Genomic DNA, 21,344 nt, shown 5'->3' with positions numbered 1-21,344 from the left:
TGTATGAAAAACATTCGTGTGTTTAAACATGAGAAACTTTGTTTCTAAAGGTTGCAGCATTGAATAAAGACAAAAAAGGTAGGGTGGTGTGTTTTGTAAAGTGTTTCATGGCGTCGGAACTTTAAATTGGGACCATAATATTTGATACATGTGCCATTTTGGCAGCTGAATAAACTGACATCTGATTAATGCCTGCAGTTTTGCTACAGATTATTTACGCAAACATGGATTATTTTTGTGGAGCAATTAATTTGAATTGTTCATATTAAATATGTTTTTTTCCATTTAATTGGGAACGTCGCAATTGGAGCTCTATAAAACGTACGCGCGGTGCGATACATAACATATCGCCGAAACGATTGTTTCTAGAAGAGCTTTGTCAATTACTTTCTCAGGTTCCCAAAAGGTAACTCTCCGCCGCACAGTGCGTTGAGCCGTAGACAAAAATATTTTTTTAGGTTTTTATTAAGGTTGTCCATACTTGTTTGTGTTTGCCAAAAACTATGTAAACAAGTTTTGGTAAGATAGGGGGTCTCCGTAGCCACATTGGTTGCGCGTTCGCTTAGTAAGCGATCGATCGTGAGTTCAAAACTCAGGGCCCTCATTGACCACCTTTGTGTTGTTACAGAATAACTACGTCCACGGAACAATCATCAGCGATGAAGATCAATCCACGGTCGAAATAAGATCGATTCATCCATACAACTGCTCTGCTCTGCAAGACACATCGGGCTGCTGTTCTATAAATAACTCAACAATGATCAATCAACTGCCTCCGATGTCCGGTCTAACTGGATAATGGAAGAACAGAAAGAAAACTATTACGCCTAAATGGCTACTGTGTGAATATGTACCATATGCAATGGCATAGAAGGGAATACTGTAACGCCGAAAAATGGCAACTGTGTAATGTGCTAATTATAGATATGATAAACATGTGACATGTACACGATTAAAATTCGGCTCTGTTACATATTGAAATGTGTCCCTACGGCTTTTCTAGATATGTGTGATTTTTTCCGATTTTTTCAGTGTTGCGCGGTACAAAAAATAATTTTTTGTATATTTCCAAAGGGTCTGGCTGGGTAAAGGAGTGAAAAGTCCCCCAAACCAAATCACCAGCTGTATGGAAAATATTGTATAGGGTACTAAAAAAACATTTTGGCAATAGTATCATATATTTGAGTACTTATATGGTACACCATATAAAAAAAAAATGGTACACCATAAGACCTATGATGAAAAATGCACCTTTTCGTTTTTTCACGCCATTATCAAAAGCTTTGAGACAAAAATAAGAAAAAATACTGAAAGTACATCTTACTAAGGTGTATCGATAAATGTCTTCAAACTATTTTTTTATCAAAAAATCTGAGAATAAAAAAAAATAAATATGTAGTACAAAAAAATTATATATATTTTCTGGCATTTCGAAAATTTGAAAAAAAAATATAACTTTGAGACCCACTTCTGCTCTATTTTTTATTTAAATGCGTTCGTATGTGTCTTTTTCTCTACATTTGGCGTAATTTTTCCTGAATTTTTAATATCATTGCGAGACACAAAAATAATTTTCTTCATCGTATGCATTATTATTTTTATTTTCTTGAAATCGATTATTTTATTTTCTTCGTGGTTTTCAATTGTAAGATAAAAATTAAAAAAATTAAAATGATTCGTATTTTTTAAGTGTTCTTCTCATTAATCCGAATGATCTTTCTACAAGGACTTTTTTTCTCACAGAGCGTACCATCGTACTGCTGACTCCTATGAATTTGGTAAACCATCTAAATCCAATGTGAAGATAATCTCATATATTTTAAGATACGAGAAAAAAATCTTTGCACAGCGCAATGCTCTAAATATACCGACAAAATTTAGACATATGAAAAACAAAATTTAAAAAATAATAGAGCAGTAGAGTAATGCGGGGCAAAGGTGCGCACCTAACTGTTGTCGTCCAATAACTCTTGAAATAAAAGCAAATAAAATTCTGTTAGCTTACCAAATTGTAACTATATATATTACCTTCGAAACGTAGTACAAGCATTTCTCGAGTTGTGTTTGTAATTGGACAAATACCTATTTTAATACAAAAAGACAAATGCGCACCTTTGCCCCATAGTGGGGGCAAAGGTGTGTACTTATTGAATTGAACTTCTGAGATAATTTATACCAAAATTAAATGCTTTATCATCAGAAGCGGGAGAAGCACCATTACTAGATAGTGTAGGCACCGTCCAGTAAGCAGGAGGGGGGTGTTCTGTGTTTGTATGGGTGGAGAAGAGTGGGTGTTATAGTCGAACTTACCACGTGGAAATTCATAGATCAAGTTTATAAATACATAGTTACCCTCACTTGATTTATTTGAAACTCATTGTTGAAAAAAAAAACAATATTGATTTGAAGTTCATTGTGAAAACATAAACATAAACGTAAGTGGCATGCAGATCCTCAGACTGTTCACTCGTAAATACCTATCTGAACCGCCCTAGTCGCTCGTTGACACATTCCAGCAGAAGTAGAAGTTGATTAAGAAATACTGAGGTCTGCCGCAATCCGACACTTCGAGACTCCCTCCCGAAGCCTCTGTCGGGCTATTTGAGCATTTCTGGAGTGCATATCTTCAAATCAGTTTTCTTCTTGTGGGTCCCATTAAATATTTTGTTTTTCTTGTTGGAAACATTTTATAAATTTTTTTCAGAGCTAAACGCTAGTGCGAACTTTTACCTCACAGCCAGTGCGCACCTTTGCCCCACAAGCAATTTTTGAACTAATTGAATTTAAAAAAAAATCTCTTGAGTTTTTTCACAAAAACGAATACGCACTATCATCTACTATAGAATGAAGGTTTTCTTGACAGTGTAGTTTCGAACTTTCCAGTTATTTTAGGTAAGTAAATCGTCATCTCCAAAACTGAAAAAATAGATCAAAGCATCGCAAAACTCTTTTTACCTCATAACTTTTTGCCACTTTCATGAAATGTATCTTTTTTTTATGTGTGAGCTGCTGGTGTAATAATGTATCAAACGACTACACTGTTGTCGAAATTTTATGCCCCGTGCGCACCTTTACCCCGCATCAATCTAATGCGCAATTCTCTTAAAAAATCATAAAAAAGGTACATGTGGAAAAAACAACACATACGAACGCATTTAAATAAACATTAGAGTAAAATTGCGTCTCAAAGTAATATTTTTTATCTAAATCTCGAAATGCCTGAAAATATATATAATTTTATTTGTATCGCGAAAAACACTCTAAAAATTCTGAAAAAAATCACATATACCTAAAATAGACGTAGGAAGAAATTTGAATACAAACTAGAGTAGTAGTGAATCTCAAAATAAAATACATTTGCATTTTTCACCATAGATCCTATGGTGTACCATATAAGGACTCAAATATCTGGTACTACTACCAAAAAATTTTTTTAGTACCCTATACAATATTTTCCATACAGAGGGTGGTTTGGTTTGGTTTTACTCCCTTACCCAGCCAGACTCTTCGGAAATTTAAATATTTTTTTGTACCGCGCTACACTGAAAAAAGTCACACATATCTAGAAAAGCCGTAGGAACACATTTAAATATGAATAAGAGTAGTAGAGTAGTACTGAACCTATAAATCAGAAAAAAAATTTTTTTTCAAAATTTCAATATTTTTTTGTACCTTGATAATTTTTCTTGATACACCATAGTAAGAAGCACATTTAGTTTTTTTTCAGATTTTTATCTCGAAGCTTTTGAGGATGGCGTGAAATAATCTAAAAAGTACGTTTTTCACTAAAGATCCTAAATTAAACCACATAGGGGTTCAAATAAACCGTCAAAATTTCTTATTTAATATCCTATACAATATTTGCCATACAGCTAGTGATTTGGTTTGGGAGCACTATTTACTCTCTTACCCGGCTAGGCCCTTTGTTCGTAGCGAAAATAGTCATTAACGTTAACATTATTTCATAAAACTGTAATCTGTTTTCCGATTTGGCTTCCTTACTGAAAAACGTGGTCCTACGTAAAAACCGTAAAAACGCTTGAAGCTATTCATCAACAATTATGTGCTCATACCACTAATCAATCAATTGCGATTTTCGTTCATATGTATGCAACGACTACAGAACATATGTTATGATGGAAGCGCTGGTAAGGTTTATAACACTCATGAACAATACCTGATAATTCTCACTACTCCTCGTAATTTCTTCCAACCCCCAGCGATCCTGAGCTTCATCGTTTGTTCACGTCAGTACTTCCGATCGGGACGTGCCTCCACTCGGCAGAAGTCTCAAAGCAGACGGGGAACCGGACGGAATAGCTGGTTTTGACCTTCCCTCTTATCATGTGCTAGTTGCGTTTCGTCTCAGTCGAAGGATTAAATTTTCTTCAGTCGGCTTTCCGTCGTCATCGTGAACGGTTCGTGTTTTTAGGAGGCCGCGCGTGAATCCGCACATAAGTGTTTGATTTTCACAGAACAAGTTAATTTTCGGATAGTTTGTTGAGATGAGTTGTCCTGTGGGTAATTTTAATGCGTAAGTAGAAACCACACCATGTTTATACACTGTTCAGTTCTCATACGCAAGCTGATTGAGTTTTCAATAAGAGAAGTCGTCGTTATCATCCAGTAGGATTTCAAAATAATTGAATACACGTTTGAACAAAAACATTGATTACATGTGGTTGAATTCGTCTATACTTTATATGCATACAAAATGGTAATCGAAAGTTATTTTTTCCTTTGTTCTTTTTTTTTATATCTGTTGTTTCTTCTAATATAAAATTCAGGGACCGGTAAATGGTATATTGTTCATAGTTTTAAATGCCATTTCGGCACGAGAAGAATCCAAAGTGATTATTTTTTTGGTCTCATAGAACGAATTCAATTAATCATGTCCGTGATAAGGGGTTAACAAGCGTGGTTACAAACAGTAGTCGCTATTTCCAAACATATTTCGGGAAAAGTCTTTTGAAGTTATTCTCGTTTGTAGCGTAGATTAGGAAACGTTTGATGTGAATTTATTGAATTTCTAATCAGAGGAATTGCGCGATTGAGTAAATGTGAAATACATCATCAATCATGTTTGCTTCGAACGGTATTATTATGGTAATTTGATCATGTTTCAAAATTCAGATCTTTACAACGCTTACCGGAAATAAAGTTTCACATCCTTCATTGTGTTTTGTAACGACAATTCCCCACGATCTTTGCAGGGATGCGCAGGGCGGACAGCGTTTGGGTGCTGAAGCAGGTATGCTCTATGGGGAATATCTTATGCTCGATAAAGTATTGAATGCACAACGAATGCTGTCAGTTGAGAGTAACAAACCCGTTCATGACGAACATTTGTTCATTGTTACACATCAGGGTGAGTGGTGTTTTCATAAACTCAGTCAGTGCCGATGTTATGGTATTATCCTCATTGCAGCCTATGAGCTATGGTTTAAGCAAATCATATTCGAGCTGGACTCTATCCGTCTTCTTTTCAATACCGAACACATGGAGGAATCACGAACTTTGGAGATTCTGAAACGTCTCAATCGAGTTGTATTAATTCTTAAGGTAAGTGCGGCATGTTTCGAAGTACAATATCGTCGGAATCTTTGAATCTCCGATAGTGGAAGAGAAAAACGTTACTTGTTCCCCGATATTTAGTGGTTTCTCATTCGTAGAAAAGAAACACATACAATCTGGATAATGTTACAGTTTCAATAGGATAAAACCGCACATCAATGAAAATGAACGCATCGCGGTTCTACGGCTTCCTTCCTTGAAAGCATATTGTAACATTAGAGCTTACCGACCCGACAACATATTGCGTGTGCACTGCGACCATGAAAGCATGTGGAATTGTCGCTCGTTAACCGATGTAGATCTTTCCGGTTGATCATTTCCATTTTTTCTTTTCTGTTACTTTGTAGAGCTGGGAGTTGAATTATGAGTTCAAGTAGTAACGGATACATTGTAATGATCTATGAAGCATTGTAAATCGAGCTAATCAAACCCTCAACTAAGACTTTATTTTTAAAGAGTAATTCGAATCATCGTCTTTTCTGTATTTCTGTCAATAGTAGTTTGGAGGCGAATGAACTGCAAAGTTTAAAGCCTCTTAAAAACAAAGAAACGTGAAACGTCAATAGTAAACAAAATGAAATAAACAAATTTGTTTCTATTGAGCAATATTGTTTACATTATGATTTGTTACATGGGAAGGTCAATATTAAACTCCCATAATTTTAAGATTTTTGATGCGAAATCAATTGCGTTAAGTTTGTAAATGAAAGTAAGAAGATAATTCTCCGAGTCTGAATTATTTTCTCATCTGTGCTGTTTGGATATACTTTAATTGAATTGACATTTGAATCAATGCTTATCCGAACTATTTTCAACAGTTCGGATGATATTAATCCTGGTACATTTCTTATACTATTATCAGGTAAATCATAACATGACAAAGCATTTCTATAGCTGCATTTCGTGGGGTGGCTGGAAACAGTGTTCATTAAATCTCTGACTTTGAAGCCGACGCTCAATTTTCGAATGAACAAGTCACAGTAGAGGAAGCCTGGGGAAAACGGCCACTCTCTAGATTATTGAAACAATCAACTATTGGACAATTATAATAATTGATTTTAGTGTATTACATTACGCTCAATTATGTATCCACATTTTAGCGTGTGTATAGGTGGAACGTCATGGTAAACAACACAAACATTCTTTTAGATGGCGATGGGATTCTATTTATTATTTTGCTTGCTATAAATTTAGTGTTTTAGTGGTGAATATGTACATTAAGGTGTCAATGAATGTATGGGAAAAAATCGCCCCTAAAATTTCAAAAAGTTACCCTATACAAAATGTTTACCACCTCGAAAAAACACCCTATGCCAAATTTCAGCTCAATCGGACTTGAGGGAGAGTGGCGCAAAGCGGTCAAAGTTTGAGTTTTTTAAAAATCAAAAAATCACCCAAGCTCCCCATTTGGCATCAACAAAAATTGTTGAAAACTCCGATTTCCGGTGATTTTTCGTTTTTCAAAAAAAAAAAAAACTCAAATTTCAACGTTTGTGACAACAGTAAATGAAGTCGGAATGAGCTAATATTTTGCATAGGGTATATTATCGTGCAAATCAATATTTCGTAGTTCCTAATGAAAAATTGAGATAACTATTTTTATTGGCACCCTAAACCATACTTTTCGTTTTGTATTCCGAAAAAAAATCCAGAGTGCCGATTTTGACAAAACAATTTTTTCGAGATAACAGTAGATCTCGACGTTTCATGCAATTTCAATACATTTGGCATACAATTTTTTTTTTCGAAAACCCCGATTTCCCCATTGGGGGATTTTTCAATTTCAATAAACTCAAACTCTGACCACTTTACGCCACTCTCCCTTAAATCCGATTGAGCTGATATTTTGTATAGGGTGTTTTTTCGAGGTGATGAACATTTTTTATGGGGTAACTTTTTTAAATTCGAGATGACCATTTTCATTGGCACCCTAATGTACATGTCCCGTGAAACCAATGTTAGAATAGTAAACAAACAAGCCTGTTAAGTGTGCTTATAAAGAAAACGGTATGTTTCCAGCATTTCATAGAATTATTGAGGCGCTTTCGCTTGACTCATACCGAGGGTAAGACGGCCATTATTGTAAAAGATGTGATTTGCCATAAACGATATAATTTGATCGCGAATTGGTCGAAAATATCACATTTACAAATCCCGGCAAGGGACATTCATGATACAGGGTTTTCCAACTTTAAATTCCGAAAGTAAATTGAAATAAAACACACTTAGAATTAGAATTTCGATGAAACTTTTATTTCAAATTAAAGTTTGGTTTATGCCATTATGTGTGAAATACACCATCATTCAAATGTCCACCTAGGGCTTCCTCGCACACCTTGATCCAGAACAGGTAATTTTCGATGACTTTTCGGCACATATGGGGCGGTATCTCGGTATCGGTATCGGTATCTCGGAGTTTGCGGAGTGTCGGCATAGAAACGGTCTTTCGCATAACCCCATAAAAAAAAGTCTAGCGGGTTCAAATCGCATGATCTGGACGACCAATTGGCATCACCAAAACGCGATTTATGCGTCCCTCAAATTTCGTTCGCAATATGACCATGTTCGGTCGTGTTGTGTGGCACGTGGCGCCGTCCTGCTGAAACCACATGTCATCCGTATGCATATCTTCAATTTGTGGCAAAAAAAATCGGTTAACATGCGGCCATAGCGCTCACCATTCACAGTTACCGTCTCGCCGTCCTCATTTTCAAAGAAATACGGCCCGATGACTCCACCAGACCATAATGCGCACCAAACAGTGACTTTTGGCGGATGCAATGGCCTCTCAACAATCACGTGTGGATTTTCTGAGCCCCATATACGGAAATTTTGGGTGTTCACATAGCCACCGAGCTCGAAATGTGCCTCATCGCTGAAGAAAATTTGATGCGAAAATTCAGCATTTTGCTGCTGTTGTTCGTTCACCCAATCGACGTACGCATTCCATGGTCACCACGCTCTAATTTTTGTACCAGTTGGACTTTATATGGATGTAGGTGCAAGTCCAAATGCAAAATTCGCCACAATGATGTGTTTGACAAGCCCAATTGCTGAGCACGCCGTGGAATCGAAACATTCGGGTCATCCTCCACACTGGCAGCAACAGCATCAATATTTTCGGCCGAACGCACATTACGATGATACACAGGTTTCACAATATCCGCTATGGATCCAGTTTGTTCGAATTTACGCACTACATTAGCGATTGTGTGCTCTGTAGGCCGTCCATGACGACCAAAATCCGTCCGTAATGCTCGAAAAACATTTGCCGGTTTTTCATCATTTTTATAGTATAATTTAACAAAATTAACACGTTGTGCGATGCTAAAAGGATCCATATTGTAAAATGGCAGACATTCAACTAACGATATGACGCTTTGGTTGACAGCTATGTCAAATGGTTGTCAGCGCAGGGCTGTATACTTTCGGAAGCCCGAAATGGAAAACCCTGTATATTTGATTTTTTTATGTGCCACCTATAATAAATTTTAATTATGATAATTCCACAAGGATTGGCCATTAGGTACGTTATTGATAATTCAGGGGAAATAACCCCTCCCACTCTCGTCACACTTGATGTAAAGTACAACGGCCTTGATCTGTAGTACAATTTGGCCAGAAATATATAATAATATATATTTTAATATAATTTTCGATACGGTTAGAATCACGAGGTATTTCATGCGGCCGAATACATGATATGTTTATATTGTCAGACAGTCGTTTCTCAGTGCGGACCTGCAGCACAGATCGAGCAGAGATATTTGTTTTCGGGCGAGAAGAATTCTTTTAGCATTAAGCTTTCTATCACGAGTTTGAAAAGCGACAAAAACTATAATAGATTTTCATGTAGAATGAACACAATTTCAAGATGAAAATTATGAAAGAAAAATAAATTTTCTATATCTAGTATGTTATATGTTATATATCTAATATGTCGCTATCTAATACGTAGATCTACAGTGTCGAATTTTGGTAGCGATATCCATTTAGGGAGACATATACTTCTATTTCAGTTTACCAAGCCCAAGACATTTTTAAATAGTTCAAATTTCAAATGAAAATTCTTACTATTGAAGTAGTAAAAATAACTGAATGATTAAATAATTAAAAAGTTATTTAAAAAATTTCGATACTTTCTAAAATGATATCCGAAGTGATGAACAAGCGGATTGAATAATATAATACCGTAGTTCCACCTCAAAAACGCGGTCATGTCCTAGAAACAAACCCTTACAATTTTTTAGGATAATTTATACGACGTGTTCAACCATTGGCGGACAATATACTGGCATTCGGATGTGGTGATACGGTCCAACGAGCGATGGACGACCACAACAGACATATGTTAATCCAGGCGAAGGAACACAACGGGAAGCTCAACAGCGAGAAGATTGAGCTGTGTCTGGAGGAAGTGACTACCCCGGAGGATGTACCTGCTCTTCGAAGATTCCTGCGAATGACACCGTATCTGTCGTACTACTTACCAAACTTGGTGACGGCAGCAGAATTTTCGAGGAAATTAACCACTAAAGATCAACCTTGAACTTGGACACAAGATCAAAAGAACGCTTCTAAAACATGGAGCGGTTAATCGTATGCACCGTATGCACCAGATTCTCGTTATTTCAACACGTAATCACGCAATGTCGTAATCCAATGCGGCAGCTGCAGTGTGGGTTCAAACTCTACATTCTTAGCCGGTGGTACAGCTCTGAGTGCATATATCTCAAAAGTCTATATATCTAATATGTTTTTCTGTATTGTAGTGATTTTCAACACTTTTGGCTGGTTCGTCACTTTTTCTTCCTTTTTTGGAAGAATATCGGGAGTGAGAATTGAACTCGTGATCTTGAGCGTGAGAGGTATGGATGTTACCACTACGCCAGATCGCCTCCCAATATTTGCTATCTGGAGCGGCCACGAAAAAAAAACCATAGCACGTGTTAAGAGAACTTCGATATATGCGATGTGGAGACTCTGATCAGTATATTCTGATTTCTGGTGAATTAGTAGAGGAGATTAAGACTAGAGGAGTCCTAGATTGATACAGGGATCCAAACCCTCGTATGGTATATGATTGATGGCTGACCAACATAGAAAAACCTATCTGAAACTATTCAATACAGATTAAAGGTTTCAGATCCCGGTCGAAAACTAACGTTCAGAAATGGAAGGATCCTGACCTCCCGTAGGTTTCTTCACTAAATTATTGAGAAACTACATAAGTCTCATTCTGGAACTTATCCAATACATTTGGTACGAGATAATGTGTATCGGTCCACGGATTGAACGAACAGATTCGGCGGTAAACTCAGCATGTAACGTATGCGCTGAGTTTTCATTGAACTTGAACAGCTCATATAATCAATGCAAAGCTCCCAGATTCCGAGCTGTCCTTACCAGAAACTAGGTATGGATATCAGCGAAGTAGAACTAGGTAGAATCTTTCCTTGTTTTCGGTGGACCCCTTCTCAAACTACCTCGACATCGATGAACTTACATCACTGACCAAAGCAGCTGTTGTGGGAGTTTGAAAGCAGAACATCGCAAGATTCGGTGAGCCGTAGTGTGAATCAATTGATGATGGTAAGCAGTTCCTGCGTGATGAGGTCCGACGCTTTGCACAAGCCTGAAAACCCCGCACGGTCTCTGCATCTGCAAATTGCTAACCGTCTAGTAAAGAAGCTAATCGAATAAAGATTGTTGGGAGATTTTGAAGAAGTAGCACAACACATCAAATAAGGAGTGTATCCAAAGGTAATCTCTTACACTCGATACGTTATTACTCACGAACGAGTGCATATTTTCTGGACGTGAATTCACAGCAACATTCACATTGTTTATTGTTTACGTTTGCAAAGTTGTTTTAAAGATACCGCGAATCGAATTGGATACTAAAAAAAGTTTTGCAAACTTGATGTACAAAGAAGAGTGAAGCTTACACTCAAATCGCGAAAAGGACCAAAAAATTGTACGGAGAGTGTGGAACGAATAATTGAGAAGTTTGGCAATGAGTGTTCCTTGGAGGATCTGTCAAGAAGTGGACGTAAACTCTGTTCTAGTAACCCCAAGTTGGACCTGAAAGTCGTGAATTATATTCGTGAGTATCAACCAGCCTCTATTCGTGACTTGGTCAAGATATTTGGTACCAACATCGGAATTATCCAGAGGATTAACAAGAGACATGATTTGTAAATCTACAAGAAGCAGAAAGTACCACAAAAAAAACCGCGAGAGCAACATCATGCTAAAACGAGGGCTCAAAAGCTTCATGAACGTATTCTGGATATTCCCAACCACTGCATCTTGATGGACGAAGATACATGTGACAAAGAGAATTCCACAACGCTGCCGTGACCTCTGATTTACACTAAATCAGTTGTGTAGAGTGTACCGACTACGGGTAGGACAGCTGCGATGAAAAAAATTGGCCAAAAGGTGCTAATCTGGCAAGTCATTTGCACATGTCTCTTAAGATCTTCTACTTTTCTAACAAAAGGTACCATAAATACTCAAAGGGCCTGGCCGGGTAAGGGAGTAAAAAGTGCCCCCAAACCAAATCACTAGCTGTATGGCAAATATTGTAAAGGATATTAAATAAGAAATTTTGGTGGTTTATTTGAACCCCTATGTGGTTTGACGTAGGATCTATAGTGAAAAACGTACTCTTTCGTTTATTTCACGCCATCCTCAAAAGATCCGAGATAAAAATTTAAAAAAATACTGAATGTGCATCTTACTACGGTGTATCAAGAAAAATTATCAAAAAAAAATTTCATCAAAAATTTTAGTACTAAAAAAAATATTCAAATTTGGAAAATTTTTTTTTGGAATTTAGAGATTCAGTACTACTCTAATTCATATTTATATGTGTTCCTACGGCTTTTCTAGATATGTGTGATTTTTTTCAGATTTTTTTCAGTGTTGCGCGTTATCAAAAAATATTTTTTTTTATATTTCCAAAGAGTGGTTAGGTAAGGGAGTAAAAAGTGCCCCTAAACCAAATCACTAGCTGTATGGCAAATATTGTAAAGGATATTAAATAAGAAATTTTGGCGGTTTATTTGAACCCCTATGTGGTTTGACGTAGGATCTATAGTGAAAAACGTACTTTTTCGTTTATTTCACGCCATCCTCAATAGATCCGAGATAAAAATTTGAAAAAAATACTGATTTTTTTGGGATTTTGAAATTCGCCTTACCCGGCCAGGCCCTTTATTTGGACGAATGCTTGAAAAGTATATTGCTCTCGGCGTATAGAAAGCATGCGAGCTCATTACTCCAAATCTTCTCTCCAGTGGCTTACGGAAAACAATATCGCCACACAAGAAATCAAAATGATCACAACAGCGACCACTCGAACTTTACCGGGGAATTGTCAATGGCATATTCAAAAAGCGTAGTACAGTGTCTTGCTCCCGTGGCCGAGTGGCTAGCGTCATACATTACCATGCCGGGGGTTCAGGTTCCATTCCAATTCTGGCCGGAAGATTTTTCGTGAAAGAAATTTCTTCCGACTTGCACTGTGGTCACGTATATTCTAAAGCTTGCCGCTCAATATATTTCACTGGTAACGTTGGCGCAATTCAAGATGAAGATACAGTGTCTCGGAACATGCCAGCTGCGTCCAGAAAGTGCACAAACGGCCACTCCGCAGAATTCGATGGGATGTGTCAAATCCAAGGTGTGATTATTCTACAGAAATCAGCGATTTGCATAAATTATTCAATCTTAATTCTGTCAACATTATAAGAAACTAGCTGACCCGGCAATTTCATCCCGCCCAAAATTTGTTTTTTGTTATCAATACTTTCAAACATTCACGTTTTCTAACTAACCGCAAGTTCATGAGTCCAATCGCAGAACTGTTCATTGATTGAATTTCTAATCGACCCCGTTGAATTCACCTTTTACTAAAAAATTCCTAGTACTTCTACCAAAACTCATCATCATAATATCAGATTATTTTCAGACAAAATTCTCGTTCAACATTTTCAACCACTTGCACTTGGCAATGAGGAGGGGGGAGGAGTATCTAACCACCATAGAATCATTTATTGCACCCTAAAACCTCCACATGTCTAATTTGGTTTCATTTGCTTGAATAATTCTCGAGTAATGCAGAAATTTGTCTTTCATTTGTATGGCAGCTCCCCCTTAGAGAGTGGGTGGAGAGTCTAACCACCGTGAAAACATATATTGCGCCCTAATACCTTCTTATACCTATTTTGGTTTCGTTTGCTTGATTGATTCTAGAGTAATGTAGAAATTTGTGTTTCATTTGTATGGCAGCCCAGTGGAGAGTCTAACCACCATAGAAACATCTATTACACCCTAAAACCTCCACATGCCAAATTTGGTTTCGTTTGCTTGATTAATTCTCGAGTAATGCAGAAATTTTTGTTTCATTTGTATGGCAGCCCTCCCTAAGAGAGGGGGGGAGGTGTATCTAACCTCCATAGATTCATTTATTGCATCCTAAAACCTCTAGATGCCTAATTTGGTTGCATTTGCTTGATTAATTCTCGTATAATTCAGAAATTTGTGTTTCATTTGTATGATACCACAAGTCCCCCCCCGCTCCAACACACCCCCCGCCCCCCCTTAGAGAGGGGGGGGGGGGGGTGAAGTGTCTAACCACCATAGAAACATTTGTTGCACCCTAAAACCTTCACATGCCAATATTCGTTTCATTTTCTTGATTAATTCTCGAGTAATGCAGAAATTTGTGTTTCATTTGTATGGTAGCCCCCCCTTAGAAAGGGGGGAGGGGTCTCAAACTATCACGAAAACCTTCCCCGGCCCCAAAAACCCCTACATACCAATTTTCATGTCGATCGGTTCAGTAGTTTCCGAGTCCATAAGAATCGGACAGTCAGACAGACAGAAATCCATTTATATATATATAGATAATATATAGATGATAAAACGTGTTTAACCAAAAACTTCGACAACCTATTCGATTTTTTTTATTTTTGAATGTTTGAGATTACTTTTCGATACACTCCGTAAGTACTTATAAAAATGACGCAAGTAATACTACTTTGAGACGGTGAAGTTCCTCTAGAAACGTTAGTGCCATTGAAGAAGGAGAAGAAGAAGAAAAAGAAGAAGAAACAAAAGGCATTTAATAAGAAAAAGAAGTGTTAATAGATTGGTTCCCTGCGTGACACCTGATATGAGAGTAAAGAATTCTGATGATCCAATTCGGATCCAATTCGATGACATAGTCGTCGATTCGTGAGATAGGATTGAAACCATCTGATGAAATCATCCGAAACTACATGCTTCGTCCAGTTTTAGGAGCAGCATCTTATTATCGACTCTATCAAAAGCTGCTTTGAGGTCAGTGTATATCACACCAATTTGTGACCCGGCATGAACTGCGTTATGTTATGTAACTTTTACAGCCTATACACATAAGCTAAGAATGCGGAATAGTCAGGAAAGATCACCGCGTATATAAAAAATCCTGGATAACTCAATTAAGGACTAAAAATGAGATGCAAACACGAAAAAAGATATTTCAGCATGAAAATTATGTTTTATCAATACAGAAATCATTAATCTATCCATCTATAAGGTCGTGTACCACAGTGGCCAGATAGTGTGATTGATGATAATGATAATAATTATCAATCTAATACGATTATCCCTAAGGTTAGCCTCAAACCATGGTTCAAAAGTCTGGACTTGAGTCGGGACTTTATTCGCACCTTCTCCCGACTCATGTCCAATCACTGTTCGTTAGATGCGCTACTCTTTCGTATTAATCTTGCCGACAACAATCTTTGTGTTTGTGGCCAAGGTTACCACGACATCGAGCACGTTGTTTGGTCGTGCGAGCTGTATCTTGTCGCCAGATCGAATTTAGTAGTCACCCTTCGGGCCCGAGGAAGGCAGCCCATGATGCCGGTGAGAGACGTGTTGGCTCGGTTAGACCTTGATTACATGTCCCAAATCTATGTATTCCTTAAAGCTATCGATCTTCGTGTGTGATTGTCCTTATACCCTTAGTTTTTCCTTTTCCTTTTCCTTTGTGAGAGATCGGATCCCTTCTTAAGAATAAGATGAAATGTAAATACATATTAGATATAAGATAGGTTTAAGAATTGAGTGTGATGAGTGTGATTGAGAGTGTGAGTGTGATCATTGTCAACATAACCACCATAGAAACATCTATTACACCCTAAAACCTCCACATGCCAAATTTGGTTTCGTTTGCTTGATTAATTCTCGAGTAATGCAGAAATTTTTGTTTCATTTGTATGGCAGCCCTCCCTAAGAGAGGGGGGGAGGTGTATCTAACCTCCATAGATTCATTTATTGCACCCTAAAACCTCTAGATGCCTAATTTGGTTGCATTTGCTTGATTAATTCTCGTATAATTCAGAAATTTGTGTTTCATTTGTATGACACCACAAGTCCCCCCCGCTCCAACACACCCCCCGCCCCCCCTTAGAGAGGGGGGGGGGGGGTGAAGTGTCTAACCACCATAGAAACATTTGTTGCACCCTAAAACCTTCACATGCCAATATTCGTTTCATTTTCTTGATTAATTCTCGAGTAATGCAGAAATTTGTGTTTCATTTGTATGGTAGCCCCCCCCTTAGAAAGGGGGGAGGGGTCTCAAACTATCACGAAAACCTTCCCCGGCCCCAAAAACCCCTACATACCAATTTTCATGTCGATCGGTTCAGTAGTTTCCGAGTCCATAAGAATCGGACAGTCAGACAGACAGAAATCCATTTATATATATATAGATAATATATAGATGATAAAACGTGTTTAACCAAAAACTTCGACAACCTATTCGATTTTTTTTATTTTTGAATGTTTGAGATTACTTTTCGATACACTCCGTAAGTACTTATAAAAATGACGCAAGTAATACTACTTTGAGACGGTGAAGTTCCTCTAGAAACGTTAGTGCCATTGAAGAAGGAGAAGAAGAAGAAGAAGAAGAAGAAACAAAAGGCATTTAATAAGAAAAAGAAGTGTTAATAGATTGGTTCCCTGCGTGACACCTGATATGAGAGTAAAGAATTCTGATGATCCAATTCGGATCCAATTCGATGACATAGTCGTCGATTCGTGAGATAGGATTGAAACCATCTGATGAAATCATCCGAAACTACATGCTTCGTCCAGTTTTAGGAGCAGCATCTTATTATCGACTCTATCAAAAGCTGCTTTGAGGTCAGTGTATATCACACCAATTTGTGACCCGGCATGAACTGCGTTATGTTATGTAACTTTTACAGCCTATACACATAAGCTTAAGAATGCGGAATAGTCTGGAAAGATCACCGCGTATATAAAAAATCCTGGATAACTCAATTAAGGACTAAAAATGAGATGCAAACACGAAAAAAGATATTTCAGCATGAAAATTATGTTTTATCAATACAGAAATCATTAATCTATCCATCTATAAGGTCGTGTACCACAGTGGCCAGATAGTGTGATTGATGATAATGATAATAATTATCAATCTAATACGATTATCCCTAAGGTTAGCCTCAAACCATGGTTCAAAAGTCTGGACTTGAGTCGGGACTTTATTCGCACCTTCTCCCGACTCATGTCCAATCACTGTTCGTTAGATGCGCTACTCTTTCGTATTAATCTTGCCGACAACAATCTTTGTGTTTGTGGCCAAGGTTACCACGACATCGAGCACGTTGTTTGGTCGTGCGAGCTGTATCTTGTCGCCAGATCGAATTTAGTAGTCACCCTTCGGGCCCGAGGAATGCAGCCCATGATGCCGGTGAGAGACGTGTGGCTCGGTTAGACCTTGATTACATGTCCCAAATCTATGTATTCCTTAAAGCTATCGATCTTCGTGTGTGATTGTCCTTATACCCTTAGTTTTTCCTTTTCCTTTTCCTTTGTGAGAGATCGGATCCCTTCTTAAGAATAAGATGAAATGTAAATACATATTAGATATAAGATAGGTTTAAGAATTGAGTGTGATGAGTGTGATTGAGAGTGTGAGTGTGATCATTGTCAACATATCCTCATATCCCCTCCTTTTCCTGAAGAAAATGTCACCCTTCTAAACTCGAGTTGACCGCGAGTAATCGGTTTCCTATATTATTAACATTAGAATTAAGGAAAAATGTATATATACTAGTAACAATACAGTAAGGAGTTCGGCTCCTTTAAATCTATGTAACTGAGCCTGTAAAAATAAACGATTTAAATAAAAAAAAATTAAAAAAAATCATTCTAATAATTTGATATTCAATTCTACTTTTTTATAACTCCAATACAGCTTTTGGTGGATCAAGTTCCTATTCTCGAAACAATGACGCCGTTAGATTTTATGGACTTTCGCGACTTCCTCTCGCCGGCCTCTGGCTTTCAAAGTTTACAATTTCGACTATTGGAAAACAAGTTGGGTGTGAAAACGGAACATCGCGTCAAGTACAACCAGAAATATTGGGAGGTGTTCGCGAATGACCCACAGGCAGTGGAGAAGATTGCCGAAACCGAAACCGAACCATCGCTAGCGGAATTGGTTCAAAAATGGCTCGAGAGAACCCCCGGCTTGGAAGTAGATGGGTTTAACTTCTGGGGAAAATTCAAGGGAAGTGTTGAGAAGCTTTTGGCTGAACAAGAAGAAAGTGCTATGGTAAGAATAAACTGTGCGTGTGTTAGCATTGATGTTTGAGTAAATGTAATTCTTTTTCACAGAATGAAGAACATGAAAATGTAAAAAATTATAGATTGATGGATATTGAGAAACGCCGCGAGGTTTACAAATCAATTTTCGACGCCAGCGTTCACGATGCGCTTGTTGCTCATGGCGATCGAAGATTCACTCACAGGGCTTTACAAGGAGCTATCATGATAACATTCTACCGTGACGAGCCCAGGTTCAGCCAACCGCACCAGATCCTTATGCTGCTGATGGATATCGATTCTCTCATAACGAAATGGAGATGTAGGACAATTGCTCGACCTAATGGTGTTATGATTCTCAATGTTATTTTGCTTCAATTTCAGATAATCACGTGATCATGGTACAAAGAATGATTGGGTCGCAGCAATTTGGCACTGGTGGCTCGTCCGGATATCAATATCTACGCTCTACTCTGAGGTGATATCGAAACAGACAGAAAATAAACATAGAAACTTACTTATTTTTATCTATTTGCAGCGATCGTTATAAAGTGTTTATTGATTTGTTTAATTTATCGACATTCTTGATTCCTCGAAGCTCCATCCCTCCTCTTACCGATGAAATGCAAAAAGCGCTGAATCTAGCCTGGGGATCGCCTGTTCACAGCGCAAAGCAGCTCAACGGGACACTACACTAAAAGTAAACAATGATTTTCTATTTTTTCTAAATTGGATAGACTTATCAGAACAAAATTGCTATTGAAAGTCTTTAGTATACAATGGACGCTGTCATCATTACAAGAAGTGACTAATAAATAATGAACCTGTCACTGTATAACACTTTTTCAATGGAATTGTTATTATAAGCGAATCAATATATGCCTCATAAATAGATGCCTAAATGCTCCACGCGGGAGATTTGTATTTGTATGTGCTTGATGTGGAACAGTCCTGGAAATCTTCATCAGTCAGCTTCTTCTCCAACAGTGTTTAACCCTTTGTGGTCGGAATTGATTTCCCTTGAAAGAGATCCTCTTAGCTTTCCACGCTAAAATACTTTGTTTATACAGAGTACCGTTACCTATTGTTCATAGAAACTTCGTATACATTCGTGAAAAAGTTCACTAGACATTAAAATTCGTTCAAAAAAAATTGTTAACAATTACATCGTTGAATAAAGTATTTGGTAAGATTCCTTGCTGTGGTGGCTGAGAGCAGACAAACGACCGCAAAGGGTTAATATTGATTTTTAAAATACGTTTCCACTTTAAGAAACAGATAACATTCGCGGATCGCAAATTTTGGCGAATGAGGCGAATAATCCACACAAATGACCAGAAGCAACAATTTCTAAGCACATAAAATCCAAAATCAAGGATATTGGAATCCAGATTATTTGATGGGACTAGGTCGGTGTTATTTATTATAAGCTGCCGAAACCATACGGAACCATCACCGGAAATTATATCGCATTAAATTGATGCGATTGCGCTGCGCGAAAGACTTCCACAATACGATTAGAGGCACCAAAAACATGATTCTACGGTATGACAACGCTCGGTCTCATATTGATTTGGGGATACTCGAATGGGGAACCGGCCAATCGGTCATCCGGTCATTGTTCGATAGCACATGGAAAATGTGTCTGATCAGAAATTTCGCTCATATGAAGATATATCAAATTGCCTGATTTGAACATAACCAAAGAATACGGAGACTTTAACCGTAACGAAATTCGAACATAATTTGAAAAAAAAAGTTTGTTTGACAAACGTAATTTTTTTAAAAAGCCTCTTTCGGTTGAGGCTTAGAACTACACCCAGAGCTGTCAATTTAAATAACTTATCGAACATTCAAGTAAATTGCTGTATCTCTTAGCAAAATTATATCTTCAACGCTCTTCAAAATATCATTCCCGAAAAATAATCCACAAATAATATTATGCGGCTTCTTTCGCAGAACGGCTACAGAAAATTCGAAATAAATTGTACTGGCGGCAACTATAGCAATCGCAATTGAACGAATCTTTCTTCATTTTTCATCTGATGATCACAGCTCTCTCAATTTCTTCTTCCTATCCGGCTTATAATGTGTCGCCACTTTTAATCCGGAATCAATGCATAAATTCGGAACAATTTAATGATCGATTGGAAAGTTACCAAGCATCACACACAAGTTCTCCCCCGGCAAACAAATAATAGCAAAATCGATTTGCTTTTCATTATTCCGGATATCAATTCAAAAAGCTCTTTAAGGCAGTATTCTAGTCTAGAAATTTCAAATAAATCTAAATTTTTTTCCTTCATTTTTCTGTAGTTTAGGCATTCAAGAATATACCCTAGAAAGGACTTATAGAAAATCCTATTATTTACCGAGTTCGACCCATTTTAGTGATGCGGTATCTAACCTGGTGTGGCCATAACAATGAACTTCAAACACATTTTTCTCGAAACTAGTTTTTTTTCAAACTGACGGTCACGATATCTCAAGTTCTATTGAACCGATTCATGTCAAATTTATATGGATACAATCTGCAGGCATCTCTCTATCGTATGAACCTCTAAAAAAAATAATATTTTTTAAATTTTACTGCCATTTTGTCTAAAAAGATGTTTTTGACTTGTCCGAGGTTCATGCGATAGGGACATCCTTACTGATTCAGAATCTGTTCGATCTTTTTGTTTCAGATAACCAGAAGGGCTGGAATCGTGTACGCCATGGCGCAACTTTTTTTTATACCCTCTCACTTCATCAGCTCTTAACTATTTTAGTTATGAATATTTTTTCTCTGTTAATTTTTTGTTTTATTGTTAAAAGATAGATGAATAAATAATGATATAATGGATGATAAAAATATTCTTTGTTTTATTTTTATGGAACTCGAAAAAACGTCCAAAATTAGTTTTTCTACACTAGAATACCCTCTTAATGAAAGGTTCGGTAGCCCTGAAAACGGAGACTTTAAATCATACGATTCATTCGTCTCCGATATTATTTATGTTTCTATTTTATTATTCTGAGTTTGGATTTTCATAAATTTCTGATAAGATCTGTTTCTCTTAAAAATTTAATTAGATTGGTTTCTTTTGTTTCATTATTACTTAATATGTCCCTTAAGGGGTATTCTAGTGTAGATG

At 37.3% G+C, this 21,344-nt stretch overlaps 1 protein-coding gene across 2 annotated transcripts; it reads left to right on the top strand.

Annotated features, from left to right (window-relative positions):
- The first annotated feature begins 4,276 nt into the window (after window positions 1-4,276).
- LOC129778817 (tryptophan 2,3-dioxygenase) lies at window positions 4,277-20,985 on the top strand. Of its 2 annotated transcripts, XM_055785932.1 has the most exons (8): window positions 4,277-4,534; window positions 5,214-5,368; window positions 5,429-5,562; window positions 17,858-18,217; window positions 18,280-18,529; window positions 18,592-18,685; window positions 18,746-18,907; window positions 20,895-20,985. In XM_055785932.1, the coding sequence occupies exons 1-7, from the start codon at window positions 4,506-4,508 to the stop codon at window positions 18,903-18,905; spliced, it is 1,182 nt and encodes a 393-aa protein (XP_055641907.1). In that variant the 5' UTR covers window positions 4,277-4,505; the 3' UTR covers window positions 18,906-18,907; window positions 20,895-20,985. The 2 variants fall into 2 exon arrangements, with proteins under 2 accessions (XP_055641907.1, XP_055641906.1); XM_055785931.1 differs by lacking the exon at window positions 20,895-20,985 and having other exon boundaries at window positions 18,746-19,045.
- Window positions 20,986-21,344: the final 359 nt, after the last annotated feature.

Source organism: Toxorhynchites rutilus, chromosome 3 (genome assembly GCF_029784135.1).
Source record: "Toxorhynchites rutilus septentrionalis strain SRP chromosome 3, ASM2978413v1, whole genome shotgun sequence".
Classification (NCBI taxonomy): Eukaryota; Metazoa; Arthropoda; class Insecta; order Diptera; family Culicidae; genus Toxorhynchites; species Toxorhynchites rutilus.
The sequence above is the reverse complement of the archived record's forward strand: the minus strand, read 5'-3'. Positions and strand labels throughout refer to the sequence as shown.

Excerpts from the sequence above, each read along its gene's own strand:
- LOC129778817 (XM_055785932.1), top strand. The coding sequence starts at position 4,506 with ATGAGTTGTCCTGTGGGTAATTTTAATGC. Across the intron at positions 18,530-18,591 it reads TCTCATAACGAAATGGAGAT|ATAATCACGTGATCATGGTA; the intron begins GTAGGACAATTG and ends CTTCAATTTCAG. Across the intron at positions 18,686-18,745 it reads TATCTACGCTCTACTCTGAG|CGATCGTTATAAAGTGTTTA; the intron begins GTGATATCGAAA and ends ATCTATTTGCAG.